Below are 17,120 nucleotides of genomic sequence, written 5' to 3' on the forward strand. Positions count from 1 at the left end.
CATTTGCACATAACAAAATATCAAAGTAATTGTTGAGCTTAACTTATATTTTGGAAATTTACATCCAGTTTTTCCCCCTTTAATTTTTTTCGGGGCCCCCAAGAGAGTGGGACCCTAAGCTATAGCTTGTTTAGCTTATACGTAAATCTGGCACTGATGCAAGCACATGTTTGGAAATGCTATTGAAGATGGGTCTAGCAGTCTTCCCAGAGTTGCTGACATTGAAATGCAGCCAGTCAGCTTGCCCACTTTTAATCAGGTTTGTTCTCAAAGCAGAAGCTCGCAGTTCTAATTTCTGGAGGTTCCTTAAACTTGACATCTTACAACAGATGACATTAAGGTCAGGAGTGAATGCCACATGGAAAAATAACTTTGAAGGCGCACCCACTCCTTTGTAGCCTATTTCCCTCCCCTCTATCATTTGATCTACATTGTTCTACATCTACATCATTTATCTTTCTAGGAAGTAGCACAGATAGTTATTAGATCTACTGATATCAATAGGAAAGTTACGCCCATGCTTTCCATCCCTTACTGGAATCAAAGGAAACAAAAGTACCCAAAATTATTGGGATGGTGGACCACCACTTATTTACATTTCAAAAGCAGATGGCAATGATATAAACTGCCTTTCCCGTATGCACCTTCCCATGCCGTAATATATTCAGTTGAGGCTCTTCATGAAGTTCCCTCATTCATACAGGCAAGATATCCCGCAGTACGCAACAGATTCTCTGGAATTCCCATTCCTAGGGAACTCAGAGAGATTCACTCACCCCACTGCATAATTAGCCGACCCCCTGCCATAAGATGTAGTGAGTGACTTCAAAAAACAAAAGCAAATGCAGTGATCTATCAATGGCAACTAGCCGTGATCACTCAACAGAATGGCAGGATCAGGGCCAGATGATGGAGACAAACAAATGAGGGGGAAATAATGTCATGTTCTGTCATGTGCACCCTGGAGACATCTGGATGTCATTTTTGCTAACAGGATGCAGGGAATAGGTGGGACCCTTGGTCTGATCCAGCAAAGCTTGCTCTGCTAGAGGAGTTCTTTGTCAGGGTGAAAGTTTGAAACCAAACAGAAAGGCTGTAGTCGGAGAGCAACCGAATCTCCACCAGGGATAGCCAATTTGGTGCCCCAACCCAGATGTTGGAGGACTACAACCCCCATCATACATGGCCATGCTGGCTGTCACTGATGGGAACTGGAGTCCAGTAACAAACATATCAAGGGTACCATGCTGGCTGTCGCTGGTCTGCATCTATTTTGCCAATTAAGGACAAAGTGTTAGGCTCTTACCTGGTGCAGTTCTGTAAGACACAGTTCTGGTGGGTAGAGGAGGCGCACTCTTTGCAACAGGGCTGCGTGCCAGCTGCATGCCCTGCCTTTGTCTTTTCAGTTCTTCCTCTCTTTCTTGGGCTGCTCGGATTTCTTCTTCTATCATAGACAAAGTCCTCTGCTTTTTTGACCTTAGTTTGAAAGGCCCTACTGTCACCTCCGCTTCTTGCATAGCCAGAATGGAAGCCGTGCTCCTTAGCTCAGCGGCTTCTGAATACTTGCTGAAATAGCTGACTTCTGGCTTGGTTTCCTCCACAGTGACTGGTCTGGTGGTGTGAGCAGCAGGAGATGGCTGTGGAGCTTGCCTTTCCCTGAGTACAGAGTCTTGAGCTGCAGAAGTCTTTGGTGCTGAATCTCGCTTTTCTTGCACAGGAGAGGACACCTGAGGTGGCTGAAATGTTGGATTGTGCAGTTTCTCAGAGCATGGTGCCTTGACTACTTCCTCCTCCTGTTCCTTGACCTGGAGGTTCTTTAGCTCTGCAGTGGATTGCTTAAAACTTGCTTTGTCAGCCTGCTCGGCTATGGCTTGCTGGATGGCGTTTTGGACCAGTAGGCCAGCCTGGTATTCCAACTGCTCATCAATGAGCATGGAGTCAAGTAACGGTGAAGATGGAGAATAAAAGCCGTGGTCGCTAAGTGACTTGAAAACACCGTCTCCTCGACAGTCGGAAGGAGTGTTAGCCTGAGGGGTCTGGGGCAAGGAGAAATCGGTGAGCGAATTTTCTTGAAGGACATTCATTGTCTCGTTGGAGGCACCACTGTCACTTATATTGTCCATGCTGAAGTCATTTGAAAGTGTTTCCAAAACAGTTGTATCCTGAGATCTCACAGACAGTTCATCCAGCCCAGAGTCCAGTTCCTCTGGAGGGGAAGACACATTGACTGACCTCGAGAACTGATCTAAGGTGCCCTGCTCATCATCTCGCACCACTGTAAAGACTGCCTTTGCACTCGTGAACTCACCATCATCCAACCATCCCTTTGTAGCATCGCCATGCTTCGTGGCATCACTGTATGGAGAGACTCTCACTGAGTCACCAGAGATGTCCTGAACGCTATTGTCATCTAAGATGCAAGACACCTTCTCAGCTTTTACAACAGTTATATCGTTGTTACCAACTAGCAAAGTCTGCCCACATGGAGAGACAGGCTTTGTAGCTGAGGCTGTTCGCCGGTCCATTTGAGATGGACCTATTGGCTTGTAGAAGGGTTGTATGGTGAACATTTTGGGGGTCCCTGATCTCTTGGGTGCTGCTGTTATGTCATTTGGCGGGCCTGAATTTTCCATTAACTGGAACTGCTTCCGTGCAGCTGAAAAATCTATTTGCTCCGTGACAACATCGACCTTTTTACTGCTAGCCGGATCAGGTGCTGCAGACAAATGGGAGACATGTTTCACAGGCATTGGTGGCTGCTGCTGCTGCTTCTCTTTGCGTTCCTTGTATTTTTTGTGAGACTCCAGGTGTTCCTCATCTAGCTGCTCCTCCAGAGTCTTCTCCTGGGGAGGGTTCCACCACTTTGCTGCTATACCCGGGTTCTTCTTGACAGCCTGGCTTCGAATGAGCTCCCGCCTCTCTTTCTCCAGCTCCATCATTTCCTCGGAGGGCCTCACTTTACGCACTCTGTAATTCTCCCTTGGATCCTCCTCCTCAAAGAGCTTTGATGGCTTCTTGTCTTCATGAAACGCTCTAAGCTCAAACTTAGCCTCTTTCTTAATGGTGGCCAACGTCGCTTCTCCATCCTTGGAAGACCGCGAGCTTGTGGAAGAGCATGGACTCACTGGCACTTTCAGGCTGTCACAGTGTTCCTCTTGCAGGATGCCCATGGAGTGGCCGTTTGGCTTAAGCTTCCCAGGCGCGACGTTTATTCCACTGTGCTCCACAGCTGGAGCCACTTGCCCACGAACTACAATGATTCCGCTTTCGTTGGGTGCTCTGGAATCATTAGCAAGGTGAACAGATGGACCAGAGCCATCCACAAGAATGGATGCGCTTGGCTCAGGGGAGGAGGAAGTCATTCCATTAAAGGGGTTATCAGAAGCTGAATCGCAACAGTTTGCTTCTAGCACTTCATCGAGGTACCTGATCTCTTTAGCAACCTCACTGTCCAACGATTCGTGCCTGTCTTTAAGTCCATTGTGGCTTGCAGCAGGGGAAGCGAAGTGAGTTTGGTTGTCCGCTGCGCGCGCTGAAGTCCCCACTGTGATGCTTCTACGTTCGGAGGCCAGGGCTTCTATTTCCATCCTCTCTCCCTTTGCCGCATGGACACCAACAGGGTCCAGGAAATTGGCACGGTATCGGTCTGTCTCTTTTCTCAACTTGATGTCATCCTCAGAGAGCCTAGATGATTTCTAAAGAGGAAATAGAAAGGGAGGGGGAAGCAACTATGAAGTTCTGTGGAAAAATAAGATTCATTGTAATGCAAAAAAGAGAGAGCAACCCCCACCCCCAGCAACCCCACCCCCTGTAAATCATTATATGAGAACGGGAAACAAATTCTTCAAGAAAAGAAAGAGAATATGCTTTGCACATGATACATTGGTACCTCTGGTTACGAACTCAATTCATTCCGGAGGTCCGTTCTTAAGCTGAAACCGTTTTATCCTGAGGCGCGCTTTCACTAATGGGGCTTCCTACTGCACGCACACCTCTGGCGTGCGATTTCTGTTCGCATCCTAGAGCAAAGTTTGCAACCAGGAGCAGCTACTTCCAGGTTAGCAGAGTTCATAACCCGAAGCGTTCGTAACCCGAGGTTACCACTGTACATGCAAAACGTTATAATAATTATATAACCACACTTGAAATCCAGGAAAATATCCACCTTCATTATCTCCCATCTGGACTCGTTATTGTTGCTACCTACTAATTGGTATTTGCAACAGCTTGTTTTGTCACTGAGCTCCAATATGATGGTGTCGACTGACTTAAAAACAAAGAACTGTACAACAACAGTTGACTTTCGCATTTCAATATTTCATAGCACTTTTGAGACGCAGTGAATTTAAATGTGTTCTGCAGCTGAGGAAGAGGACATGCACACAGTTCATTGTTTTAAAGTGACAGAAAGCCCAGTGAGAGGCAGGGCGGCTTTTTGTTGTTGTTGTTGCTTATTTATTTAATTTAAAGGCATTTATAAGCTGCTCATTTAAAAAACACCTCTAAGCAGTATACAACAACATTAAATCAATAAAAAAGGTTAAAACAGAAATATAGCACAAAATTGTTAAACCAGCAGTATAAAAAGCATATGAAAACAAAAACGAAATAAAACCAGGTCCCGTTCTTATGGATCAGGGAAAGCCTGGGCAAAATAATATGCCTCCAAAAGCGACATGAAGCACCTGATGCTTCAGGTATGGTAGAGGGAAGCACACCCCATAATAGTACATGGACAATAACAGGAAATGCCAGTTTTCAAATCACCACCTATAACATGCCATATTTTTCCGTGTATAACATTTTCTGTATATACATGTTTTGGGGGACTACAATTTAAGAAAATGGGGGGAGATGGCCCAGAGTTGTTGAGTGGTTTTTTTTGGGTGGGGGGATGCAGATAATCACTCACACGAATAGAGAACGCTGCAAAACACACCACCGTCTGCAAGATGGCAGCCAGCCACCGCTAATCGCACACCCACTGGCCGCAATGGCAGCCAATCCACAACAGCCCTGGACGCAGCCAACAATAACCCACCCAATTGCCACTGCCGCAGCCAATCCAAAACATACACCATTCACCCAGCCAATCGCCACAGAAAAACTCCTGCTCGAGGCTGCAACCAACCATTTTTTAACAATCTTTTAGAATTAAAAAAGCCCTCATCTTATACCCAGAAAACTATGGTACCCTCCAACATTTCTCCAATAAAAATAGGAACGTCCCATAGAAGAAGAAGAAGAAGAAGAAGAAGAAGAAGAAGAGAGAAGAAGAAGAAGAAGAAGAAGAAGAAGAAGAAGAAGAAGAAGAAGAAGAAGAAGAAGAAGAAGAAGAAGAAGAAGAAGACCCCACCCATCGGACAGGGTTGTCCCAGTCACCCTGGGCGGCTTCTAACTTATATAAAAACATAGTAAAACATTAAACATTTTTTTAAAAAACAACTTCCCTATACAGGGCTGCCTTCAGATGAATTCTATAGGTTGCATAGTTACCTATCCCCTTGGGTCAGGGGTCACACAACTCCAAACCCGCCAACATTTCTCCAATGAAATGGATCTAATCAGAAACCAGGAAAAATTCTGTAAATCCAGGAATGTCCCTAGAAAATAGGGGTGCTTGAAGGGTTTGCTTTAGTATTCTGTAGGGTACAATGCCACAAAGAGAATTTCCCCAGATGATATGTGTGATCTTACAGGGCTATGGGGCAGTCTTTCAGGTATTGTCACTTTGAGAAATTACAACTTGGGTTTCTTAACTTTTGCATTATAGTGTGGATAAATACAATAGGCCAAAATCCACAGTGCTACTTTAGGCACACCCAAATTATTGAACACTTTCTTTAAGCAACAGACCTCTTTCTTTCTCTCTCCCTCCCACTTCGAACTCCATCACAATCACTTTTGAGCACTCGTGCAAATTTCAAACGTGGCTTGCTGGGCTGCTATTCAATGAAGGTAAGCCTAAAGCTCCTCTGAGCAAGTGGATCTGTGGTCAAGGATGATGGGATTTGTAGTCCAAAACCAGCTGGAGACCCAAGTTTGGGAAACCCTGATTTAGAAGATTCCTCAGAACTAGAACTTTAATTTACACTTCATAAATGAGGAAATTCTTCCAGAATACTGGATAAAGGGTGGGATCCAATTGTCCCATTCTGTGAATGGAAGGGCTTTTGTGTCTATGAATGCCTATGCTTGTGCAAGAGAGAGGTAATTTTCACATTCACATTCCCCTTGACCGTTAAGTCCAGTCACGGATGAGTCTGGGGTTGCGGCGCTCATCTTGCTTTACTGGCCAAGGGAGCTGCCGTTTGTCCGCAGACAGGTCATGTGGCCAGCATGACTAAGCCGCTTCTAGCGAACCAGAGCAGCGCATGGAAACGCCGTTTACCTTCCTGCCGGAGTGGCATCTGTTTATCTACTTGTACTTTGACATGCTTTCGAACTGCTAGGTTGGCAGGAGCTGGGACCGAACAACGGGAGCTCACCCCGTCGTGGGGTATTGAACCGCCGACCTTCTGATCGGCAAGCCCAAGAGGCTCAGTGGTTTAGACCACAGCGCCCCCTGTGCCCCCCCTACAGACCCGGAAAACCAGTTTCATGGGATTGTGGAAGGTGGTGTAGAAGTCTGCAGAGGGAGTCAGCAAAGATCACTTCCCCTTTCAGTTAACAGAGGCATTCATTAAATCAAAAGCTTTTCTGTTCATGGAAAGTCTTTTTCCTTTCACATAAGGGCACAATTAGATAGGTGAGTGCTTGCAATGCATTCTATCTGGTCACCTGTGGTGAAAAACCAAGTCTCCAGGTGACCAGGCAGGAAAATTCTATTCATTCACTTCTCTCCTTCTTTAAGGCTACAAACATTTAGTATAGGTAGGCAGTTGGTTTAATGAAACTTTTTAATGGGCTGGTAGCATCTATTTACTTATTTGCAAGACTGGTATTGAAAATGCTGTATTTTGATGTTCGGGGAAGAGCACTGAATAATAATAATAATAATAATAATAATAATAATAATAATAATAATAAATTATTTATACCCCGCCCATTTGGCTGGGTTTCCCCAGCCACTCTGGGCGGCTTCCAACCAAATATTAAAAACAATACAGCATCAAACATTTAAAACTTCCCTAAACAGAATTTTTTTGTGTGTCGAGATGACAAGGCCAAACCCCACAAACTATCCATCAACTTCAACTTTCCAATCCCACCTTCAATTTTAAAGCCATCCAGTTGACTTCTTCCAAGGTTCTGATGAACTGCTGTCTATATAGATAAATGTCCGCTCAGAATACAGGATAGCTTCCTAAAGACAGTACAATAAATCAACGACAGCTCCTTATTTAAAATAGCACATGCTGAAAAATAGCACATGCTGAAAAAGAATTAATGTTTTAGTGTACAGGTTTAGAACCCACTACAGATTTATTTACATCCCGAGGGAATTTGGCATGGCTAAGGAATTAAAAGGTTTCAAAATTAAAATGACAAGTTAGGACTGTGAACCACACTGCTTATTCACAATAGTTTCTTTATTACGAACTGCGACTTCTGTAGCTATTAATAAATATGGCACAAGGTCTGAAAAACATACACACTCTCCTTGATTTCTTATGCCCCTACTAAATAGAAAGGAAGGGGTGGTTGGTGTTTTTTTTTCCTTCCAAGGCAATGAATGAAAGACCTATATGTTGAAAGTGTGCAGTAACTTGTAGAAATCAGGAAATAAATTAAACATTGCTCTTTTGAAAAGTTTTATTACAAGCAAAATAAAAAAACAAAAATGCGGCTTGAAATTAGAACCAACACAAATCAAGGAAAAAACCCTGCAATTGCAGAATTTGTGTTTGCATTTAAAATTTGCAGTTGTCACATTCTTTGGTTTTGCCCCAGTTTAGATACTGGATGCCAAATATGGCTGTGATCTAGCGACAGTTAAAACCGACATTACTTTTATTTCATGTTTAGCAACCATGTCTGGGATTTAATTTTATTTGTAGTGCTGAGGGAAGATTCTCATTAGGACAACAGTGTTGGAGAAGGGGGTGTTAACCTCCCTAGCCATGTTCCTGACAAATATCCCCTCTCTGCAAAGAGCATAAGAAAAAAAGCTGCATTTAGTGCAAATGGGAGCATTTAAGGGAGGTCCCCCCCCCCTGCCACCACTTATTGCAACAGAGCAATTTTTATCCGTTTGAACGCTGCTCATATAGCTCAGCTGGTAGAGCATGAGACTCTTAATCTCAGGGTTGTGGGTTTGAGCCCCACTTTGAGCGAAAGATTCCTGCATTGCAGGAGATTGGAAGAGATTAACTTTGTGGTCCTTTCCAACTCTAGTATCTGTGATTTCTATAGTAACGAATATATAGTCTTGCAAGATCTGAGAGTTCTTGCGCTTCTACAGATACTACGACTACAAAGGACCATGAGGGGTTATTTCCCTGTATCCTTTCCTAGACATGTTGTGTTGCAGACAAGCCTGCTTCCGTATAAACATTCAGAGTTTAGATATGTTCACAGAGATCCCAGTGACGCATCAAACATCACCGTAGCCTCTGGCCAATAAAGCTATCAGACCATTGTTTATATAGAACTAAAGCTCTCATCAGTTTAGAACTGTGATCATGAACAGGCACACTGCAAGCTGGGGAAAAATATATGCTTCCTAAGGACACTAGATGAGATGCTTCTCAAGGTTCCTTTCCTCCCCGCAAAAAGCATAGATGATTTTCATGAAGGGCTTTGGGGTTTGCTTATATAGACATATCAATGGACTCTGCCTGCAAGAGATCTATGGACAAGCGGAATCCAACTGGTGGTTCATATGTAGCATGGACATAGACAAGACGCTGCATGTGTAGGCAGTGGCAAAGGACTTGTGGATGCACCCCTTATAACAGGAGAAGCATCTGAAGCAGTTGCTAGGTACAGTTAACCATGGTTCGGTCCTAACCCTGTTTTAAAACCCTGGCTTCCAGTTCTGGCTAAGGAGAGAGAACTCTGCTCAGAATAAGCACATGCACACATAACGATAAATCATGGTGAAGGTGATGAAAGAAGCAGAAAGAGAATTTACACCAGAAAAGGGAGGGGGGGAGAGAGGGCACCTGCACCCCACTCCCAATCTCTTATCTGTGGGGGTGATCTGGAATGTTATGTCTTTTCCCCACAAGCACCCTCTAGATCAGGCATCCCCAAACTGCGGCCCTCCAGATGTTTTGGTCTAAAACTCCCATGATCCCTAGCTAACAGGACCAGTGGTCAGGGATGATGGGGATTGTAGTCTAAAACATCTGGAGGGCTGAAGTTTGGGGGTGCCTGAACTAGATGTTCTCATCTACAGCACCCATCAGCCACAGCGAGTATGGCCAATGATCAGGGAGGACGAGAATTATAATCCAGAACAACTGGAGGGTATCAAGTCGCCTACCGCTGCCGAATACTGTTATTCTCTGTCAGTGTCACTACACTCAATAATTACATGGTGTTTGGGGGGGGGGAGAGGAGGAATCTCCCGCGACCACCATTCTGCTCAAAATTTCCTCTCTCTGAAATATATTTTCTCTAAGAAAAACAACCATGCAATATGTGGTTTCATCCTTACAATGGGAAGACAAGGCCACTCTGTTCACAGAGAAAAGGTCATCTGCCCTGTTACCGAAGTCTTGGTGCAATACAAACTATTAAAATAAAACAGATGTTGCTTTGCAAGCTTGTTCCATTTCCCTGATTGCTTTTGTTGCGGTCATTTGTAACATAGTTTGACTACTAGTTAGTGAAATAATTAGAGAAGAAACCCCATACTAATAATATTCCTATTACATAATTATCTCATATACATCTGATTACTTAAATTGTAGGTCCTAAAATCAGGACATGCAATTTTGGCATTATACAGTTCCTGAAGGTCATGCCATTGTGACCATCCTTTTAATTAAAACACATGTTTACATCTCCAGATGTACAAGAGGCTAATGAAAATAGTTGCCCAGAAGCCTCTAACCAACACAAGATTAAAAACAGCAGATACAGAGACTGAATGAATAAATAAAACATTGTTTTAAATAATGCAAACATGATGCAACCAGAGTTTTCTATGTCATTTATTTCAATCGGTGTGTTTAGGGCATGCATAGCCATTGTGATGTCCCACAGATTTCTATGGGAAAGGTCTAAGTCTGATTTGACCATGCCCCATATAAATGTGACATATTATTGGGTCAAAATAAATACCCAGGTAAAGTGAGAAAAATAGGTCCTAATATTACCCATTAAAGGTAAAGGTAAAGGGACCCCTGACCATTAGGTCCAGTCGTGACCGACTCTGGGGTTGCGCGCTCATCTCGCATTATTGGCCGAGGGAGCCGGCGTATAGCTTCCAGGTCATGTGGCCAGCATGACAAAGCCGCTTCTGGCAAACCAGAGCAGCACATGGAAACGCCATTTACCTTCCCGCTGTAGCGGTTCCTATTTATCTACTTGCATTTTGACGTGCTTTCGAACTGCTAGGTTGGCAGGAGCTGGGACCAAGCAACGGGAGCTCACCCCGTCACAGGGATTCGAACCGCCGACCTTCTGATCAGCAAGCCCTAGGCTCAGTGGTTTAACCACAGCGCCACCTGGGTCCCTAATATTACCCATTAGAACCCACTAAAATAAATGAGAATTACTTCTGCATAGTAAATCAGAACTCAGCTGTAGCACCGTTAAAGCAGCTTCTGCAATATATATAGAGAGAGGGGGGGGAGGGAGAGAATATGTCGCCCACATGACTGAGTTTCCCCAGCCACTCTCGGCAGCTCCCAACAGAACATTAAAAGCACAATAAAACATCAAACATTAAAAACTTCCCTGAACAGGGCTGCCTTCAGATGTCTTCAGTCAGGTAGTTGTTTATTTCCTTGACATCTGATGGGAGGGCATTCCACAGGGCAGGCGCCACCACCCAGAAGGCCCTCTGCCTGGTTCCCTATAACCTCACTTCTCACAGTGAGGGAACCGCCAGAAGGCCCTCAGAGCTGGATCTCAGTGTCTGGGCTGAACGATGGGGGTGAAGATGCTCATTCAACAGTTAGGGTTTCTCTTTCACACTGTCACATAGACTCTAGAGTAGGACCATGAGTATCTATAAAGGTAGCAGCCTTTCTAGAATATGGGTGCTCTTGCCATAGGAATAAGGAGGGATAATATAAACCAGGCATTGGCAACCTCCGGCCCATGGGCCGGATATGGCCCACAGAGGCCATTTATCCAGCCCACGAACCGCCCGGTCACCGAGCTGCCTGCTTGGCAAGTCCCCCACGTGCTGCGCTAAACCGGCGCGGCAACTCGCAGAGCAGCGCCGGAAATGGCGCCTGCGCAGAAACCAAAAATCACTTCTGCGCAGGCGCAATTTCCGGCATCTGCGCAGCCTCAGAGGCGATTTCCGGCGCTGCAAACATGTGCAGAAGCGATTTCCAGTGCCCCGGGTATGGGCAGCGCGGCGCCGGAAATCCCTTCTGCGCATGTCCGGCCCACGGATGATAGTTTGTGGGAATGCTCCAACTCACAGCCGGAAAACGTTGCCGATGCCTGATATAAACTTTTGAGAATACATAGGATGAGGCTTGAATAACGTATTAAGACACCCGGGCTTGAAGATGCTTGTAATTACTAATTAGGTCAATGGGGGCGAAAGTCCCTTTTGAGAATCCACACTTCCTTGCCATCAGTTAAAAAGTGATGCCAGTGATAGTAAAACAAAGAAAAAATAATCTGACTGGTTTTTTGTCCTTACGGGAGCCCATTCCTGCAATGGAATTCTACCTTCCCCTCTGAACAGACCACACAAACAGACTTGTTTCCCCACATTAGCATATAGCTTCAGTGCTCAAAAGTCCTACTGATGCCATCTTGAAGTAATCAGAATTAAAACTCAGTAGGAGTTATTTTTAGTAAGTGTAGCGTTTTCTTCCACACTCACATGCCTTGTTTTGCCTTTTGATTCCAGCTGCTATGCAGCAGTGACATTTATGCAATGTACTGTAGTAAAACTGCAACTATTTGTGGCTTTTGAAAGCTATTAGCATATTCCCTCCCACCCCCCTTCCTGGAATTCCTATTCCACAAAATGTTAAGTGTCTGAGAAGCAGAGCATGTATGGAAATCAGAAAAGTGGTAGTACAGGGATCAAAAAGCAAAACAGCCAACAACTTTGTATTGCTTGCAAGCTCTTGTCATGCAAGAACCTGTGTAAGCTGGGTCTTGCCATTGCATCCAACTGTTTCAATAGGGCCAAATTTTTGGTAGGATGTCAAGGAACTTCCAATGATCAGGATGGAAGAAAAAGAATCTGCTGGTTGGACATTTGGGACCTTAAGGCCAAACTGTTGTGCTTTCCAGAATGGACCCAACCAGGAAGAAATAGGATGAGGGACATCCAGCCTTCAGATGGTCTTTTGTTTTGATTCAGCCAGGGAAAGCAGTGAGACAAAAGGAAAACCTATCAGGCCCAGTGTTAGAAACTCAGATATGTAAGCTAGGGGTGAAATGGCTGCAGTCGCCAAAACAGAATGTCTAGTTGCCATTTTGGGGAAGGCAGCTCTAAAGTCCTACTTTTCAAATGATGGATTGACTGTGATTGGTTCTCAGTTAAACATCTGGCTAGCTCAGATGACAATCTTGAGCTAGGTTAAGAGCTTTGAGAACTTAAAGAAGAAAAGTCACTTGATCCAGGGACAGTCCGCATTATATATTTGCCTATTCCAACCTCTTTTTCTTAATGGTGACACGGACCATTCATAACGTAAGAATATTCTTTACAATTGTGAGCAGGGCGCCGGCTAACAAGCTACAATAATTGACTATAACATTGTTCACTACTCCTGCTCAGGCTGCACAGAAAAAGCAATTTGGTTCCAGAAATTCATTCTGATTGTGCAGGCAAAATATAAGTGATAGAATTCTACAGGATGTGTTGCTAGTGTGTGAAAATAGTCAAGATCCAATGATCCTCAGGCTTGTACCTCTAGATGGTGGAGATCTCAGATGATATTCTGGCACCCAGGAATCTCCACTTGGTCACAAGTGGCCAATAGCTAGGTGCAAAATGCACCTGGCTAATTTTGAAAACTGTTCAGACCCATGCCTATAAAATCACAAGACAAACTGAAGAAATCACGGGACAAATGGAAGTGTAGATGAGCCCAGAGTCTTGGCAAAACAAGCAAAGTAGATCTGCTGGAAGCTGAACTCAGCAAATTGGCCTAAACAGCTACTTTAGGCATGCCAAAGAGTTTTGGGTGTGCTGTCATTTATTTCTTGAAAGGGAGAGAGAGAAAAGCAGACCGCATCCTGTGTCACGAAGTCCTTTGGGATCTCACGGTGGTTTCCAAAGCATCTTGTCATTTTTGAGGGGTAGTGGCTGTTAGTGAGAAACTCATATATGAAGTACAATGCCAGCTATTTCTTTTGGGGTGTGGAAAGGTTAATAAAGAATGACTTACAACACTGCTTTCAAGAAGGAAGTATAACAGGATGCCGTCAAATTCTTTACATGCCATTGATGTAGCTGGGCTATAACATATCACGTGATGACTAACTAGCAGTATAAGCTCAGTAATTTCCCTATGTTTTCTTAACCATTTGCCTAACCATTCCCCAGGCCAGCTCATTTTACTGGAAGTCTGATTTAGAAACTGCTCTCCTCCTCCCCCTTGTATGGACAAAAGGAACCAAAGGAATCCTAATGATTAAGACATTCCCTTCTCCAACCCACTCCTCCTGCTGCTCCCTCTCGGCAGCCACTGATTCTCCATTTCCTGATGAAAAGCCACCAATGAAGTCAGAAGCAGCACATCTGGCTTATGTTAAGGTACTTATTTGATTAACACATTTTCATCAATGTTGCATTAGGCAGAAAAGGTGGGTGATGAAAGGAAGGCACAAACTCAACAAGCATGTTGCAAAGTAACTATTCAGAACAAGAATCTCCTAAAAGTCTGTATGAAAATTTGGAGGGATGAGTGTAAGTTGAAAGCAGGATGCGCCCACACCAAACCAGCAGAATGAAAAACTGTTTGAAGTATATATTATCACACCAAAATGGTTATATGAAAATAAATTGTCTAATAATCTTCCGAAGGCAATTGTATCAAGACAGATGCACACTTTTTTAAAACTGTAGATGGTAACTCTAGTTTCCAGAATATTAGAAAACAAGAAACAACTCAAGACAGATGCTATTTAAAGAAAGTGAGGAGGGGGAGAACTAAAAACAAATGGGGGGGGAGAGGAGAGATATTCCCCCCCCATATAAACTGATAAATCATTGGTGAACAAGTTAACTGGTGACAACAAGAACTTGAGATAACAATCCTAAATAGTGTTTTAACTACTAAATTAAGTGAACGGAAAAAAATAGCGAAGCAATGTGAGGCAGCTTGGAGAATGGTGATATAAAGGCACCATTCTATGCTTGCTTTTCAGACACAATTAAACACACTCTCTATATCAATGGATGCATTATTAGAATGGGAGAGAGCGAGAGAGAGAAGTCAAAGGAGAAACAGACCTCACAAGTGCTGTACAAACCCAAGAGGCTAGCTACCCCTATTGTGTTTCTCCAGTGTCCATTTGCTGTACTCAAGAAGGTCTCATGTAGCAGAAAAGTATAAGCTGTGTTTTAAAATAGCCTTTTGAAAAGGAAGAGAAAGCTGCATGATCTTGCTGATAACCCCAAGTACATTACACTGCACTGCAGCAGCAGAAGGAGGCTGTTCTGAGTAGCTCAGAAACGGGTCTGCAATCATTTAGAGATCTATTTCTCCTAAAATATTACAGGCTACTTCTGAAAATTGCATGTTGCAAAGGCGCAGAGTATTTCCTCCACTCGTGCAAACTTCATCTAACTGTTTAATTTTGGTTGGGACAAGCAAGAAGTGTCTTAAGTTATTAAGGCAGGAAAAGGAAACACATGCATTTGCAACCGTTACCGCATAATTTGCAGTAGACGGAATTCTTTTAAACCTCAAGCACACTGCCTGCAACCTTTATGATAAAATGCACTCTTCGGAGCAAAACACTTAATGACAGGACAACCTGTGCTGTCTATAGTTAGGAAAGAATAAGAAACAGGAGCTTACCTCACTTGATGCCTAAGATCTTTGAAGCAGAAGCGTGCCTCTCCCACCCCCCACCCCCTACAAAGACTCCTTTTTTAGCTCATTGGAATCAAATTCCTTCTCTGCCTCCTTATGGGACTGTGATGTCAGAAGGCTGAGGGCTGGTTTACAGAAAGGGAAAGAGAGGGGGAGAGAGCATGCACAAGCTCCCCCCCCCCATTCAATCCATTCATACAAAGAAATGTTAGAAAGTAAATGTCAGGCTGAGTCTCTGCAAAATAGGAACTTCTAGCAAGGCTCATTCTGCCACTGACATCACTTTCCACCTCCCCCAGTGGCAGTCGTTTCAGCTCCATTTGTAACCAAACACAATTGAAATAAAACCCAAACCATAATATTTCAAAGTTTGAAAGTATCAACTTCAGTTTTCAGGATGGTAAAGTGATGTAAACTGTCTAGCAAGAACAGCCAGCATGGCATCCTCCAGATGTTGGACTACAACTCCCATAATCTCTGATCATGCTGAGGCTGATGGGAATTGTAGTTACAGGAGACTGTATCTGCCACTGGTTTTGCCACCTTTATAAAACATTATAATGTTATAAAACAAAACAATTATGTCCCCTATTGAATGCAAATACATTCTACACTGACACAACTTAGATATACTTTTTTAATATGTTAAACCAGAGCTTTGTAAACTTTTAATGTCGGTGACACACTTTTTAGACATGCATTGTTTCACGACACAGTAAGTTTTGCTAGCAAACCAGAGGTTAAACTAACCCCCTTCCAGCCCCTGGAGGAGCGTGGGGAGTGTTTGCACGACACACCTACACACTGCAGCACACTACACACAACTAACGTGTTGTGACATGCAGTTTGGAAGGCTATGTGTTAAACGGTCTATCAATCAATCAATCAACCTGCTTAGCCGGACAATTAGAATTTGTGGTGCCACTGAAAGCCCAAGTCTATTTTTTTTTGTCAAAAAGCATGATGTTACCATGTATAAATGGACTGCAGCCATGAAAATCACATCATTTTGTTATGTTACATTAAGAAAGAGTCATGGGGGAGGGGGGCAACTGCAGAGTTATCCTGTTGCAGCCCTGATTCACAAGATTGTATGAGGATCCTAAAAGTATACAGTACTGAAAGATGTAAAAAGAAAAGAAAAAATGCAGGCCGAATGCAAAAAGAATAATAACCTAGCAGTGGTGGCAGTATATGAAGCCAAAAAAATGTTAATGTTATTTTAATACACTGAGGGACACTTTCTTACAAGGCATGTAAGAGAACCGCCTCTCCCCATATAAACCAACCTGGACTCTGTGTTCATCATGTGAGGCCTTTCTTCATGTGTCTTCTTCACAAGAGGTCCGGAGGGCGGCAACACATGAACAGGCCTTTTCTGATTACAGGCCTTTTCTGTATTGGCTCCCCATTTGTGGTATGCTCTCCCTAGGGAGGTTCACCTGTCACCATCATTATATATTTTTAGGCGCCAGGCAAAAACGTTCCTCTTGAACCAGGCCTTGAGCTGATTAATATTCTACAGCCTTTTAAATGTGCTTGGGATGGCATTGTTTTGTTGCTTCTGTTTTAACTTCCTTGGATGTCAAACAGCATAGTTCCTGGACGTCGCGAACCCAGAAGTGACTGTTCCGGTTTGCAAACTATTTTTGTAAGCCGGGGCTTCTGATTGGCTGCAGGAGCTTCCACCGTGCTTTGGTTTTTGAATGTTTTGGAAGTCGAACTGACTTCCGGAATGGATTCCATTAGACTTCCAAGGTACAACTGTATTTGTGCTTTTATCTAGTTTTTTGTCCTGTGAACTGCCCTGAGATATTTAGATGAAGGACGGTATATTAATCGTAATAATAATAATAATAATAATAATAATAATATTTACTCAGAGATGAGTAAAACCCTGTTCAAATACAGCTTACTCCTAGTAAGCATTTTTAGGATTGCCACTTAAATGTAACTCCTCATGCAACTTTTGTATCATGATAG

The 17,120-nt window shown here is 43.6% G+C and overlaps 1 protein-coding gene and 1 non-coding gene across 10 annotated transcripts in view; one reads left to right on the plus strand and one right to left on the minus strand.

Annotated features, from left to right (window-relative positions):
* The window catches only part of PALM2AKAP2 (PALM2 and AKAP2 fusion), a 232,062-nt gene that overhangs the window by 21,004 nt on the left and 193,938 nt on the right, over positions 1-17,120 (minus strand). For 8 of the 9 annotated variants that reach the window (XM_035097032.2, XM_035097034.2, XM_035097033.2 and 5 more), the window contains one exon: positions 1,307-3,695. In XM_035097032.2, the coding sequence (XP_034952923.2) occupies positions 1,307-3,695 (2,389 nt within the window). Of the gene's footprint in view, positions 1-1,306; positions 3,696-15,122; positions 16,465-17,120 lie in introns of those variants that run through there. The other variant, XM_035097043.2, reaches the window with a different exon arrangement.
* Positions 8,204-8,276, plus strand: TRNAK-CUU (transfer RNA lysine (anticodon CUU)). The gene has a single exon. It is a non-coding gene; the product is annotated as a tRNA-Lys (tRNA).

Source organism: Zootoca vivipara, chromosome 16, assembly GCF_963506605.1.
Source record: "Zootoca vivipara chromosome 16, rZooViv1.1, whole genome shotgun sequence".
Lineage (NCBI taxonomy): Eukaryota > Metazoa > Chordata > Lepidosauria > Squamata > Lacertidae > Zootoca > Zootoca vivipara.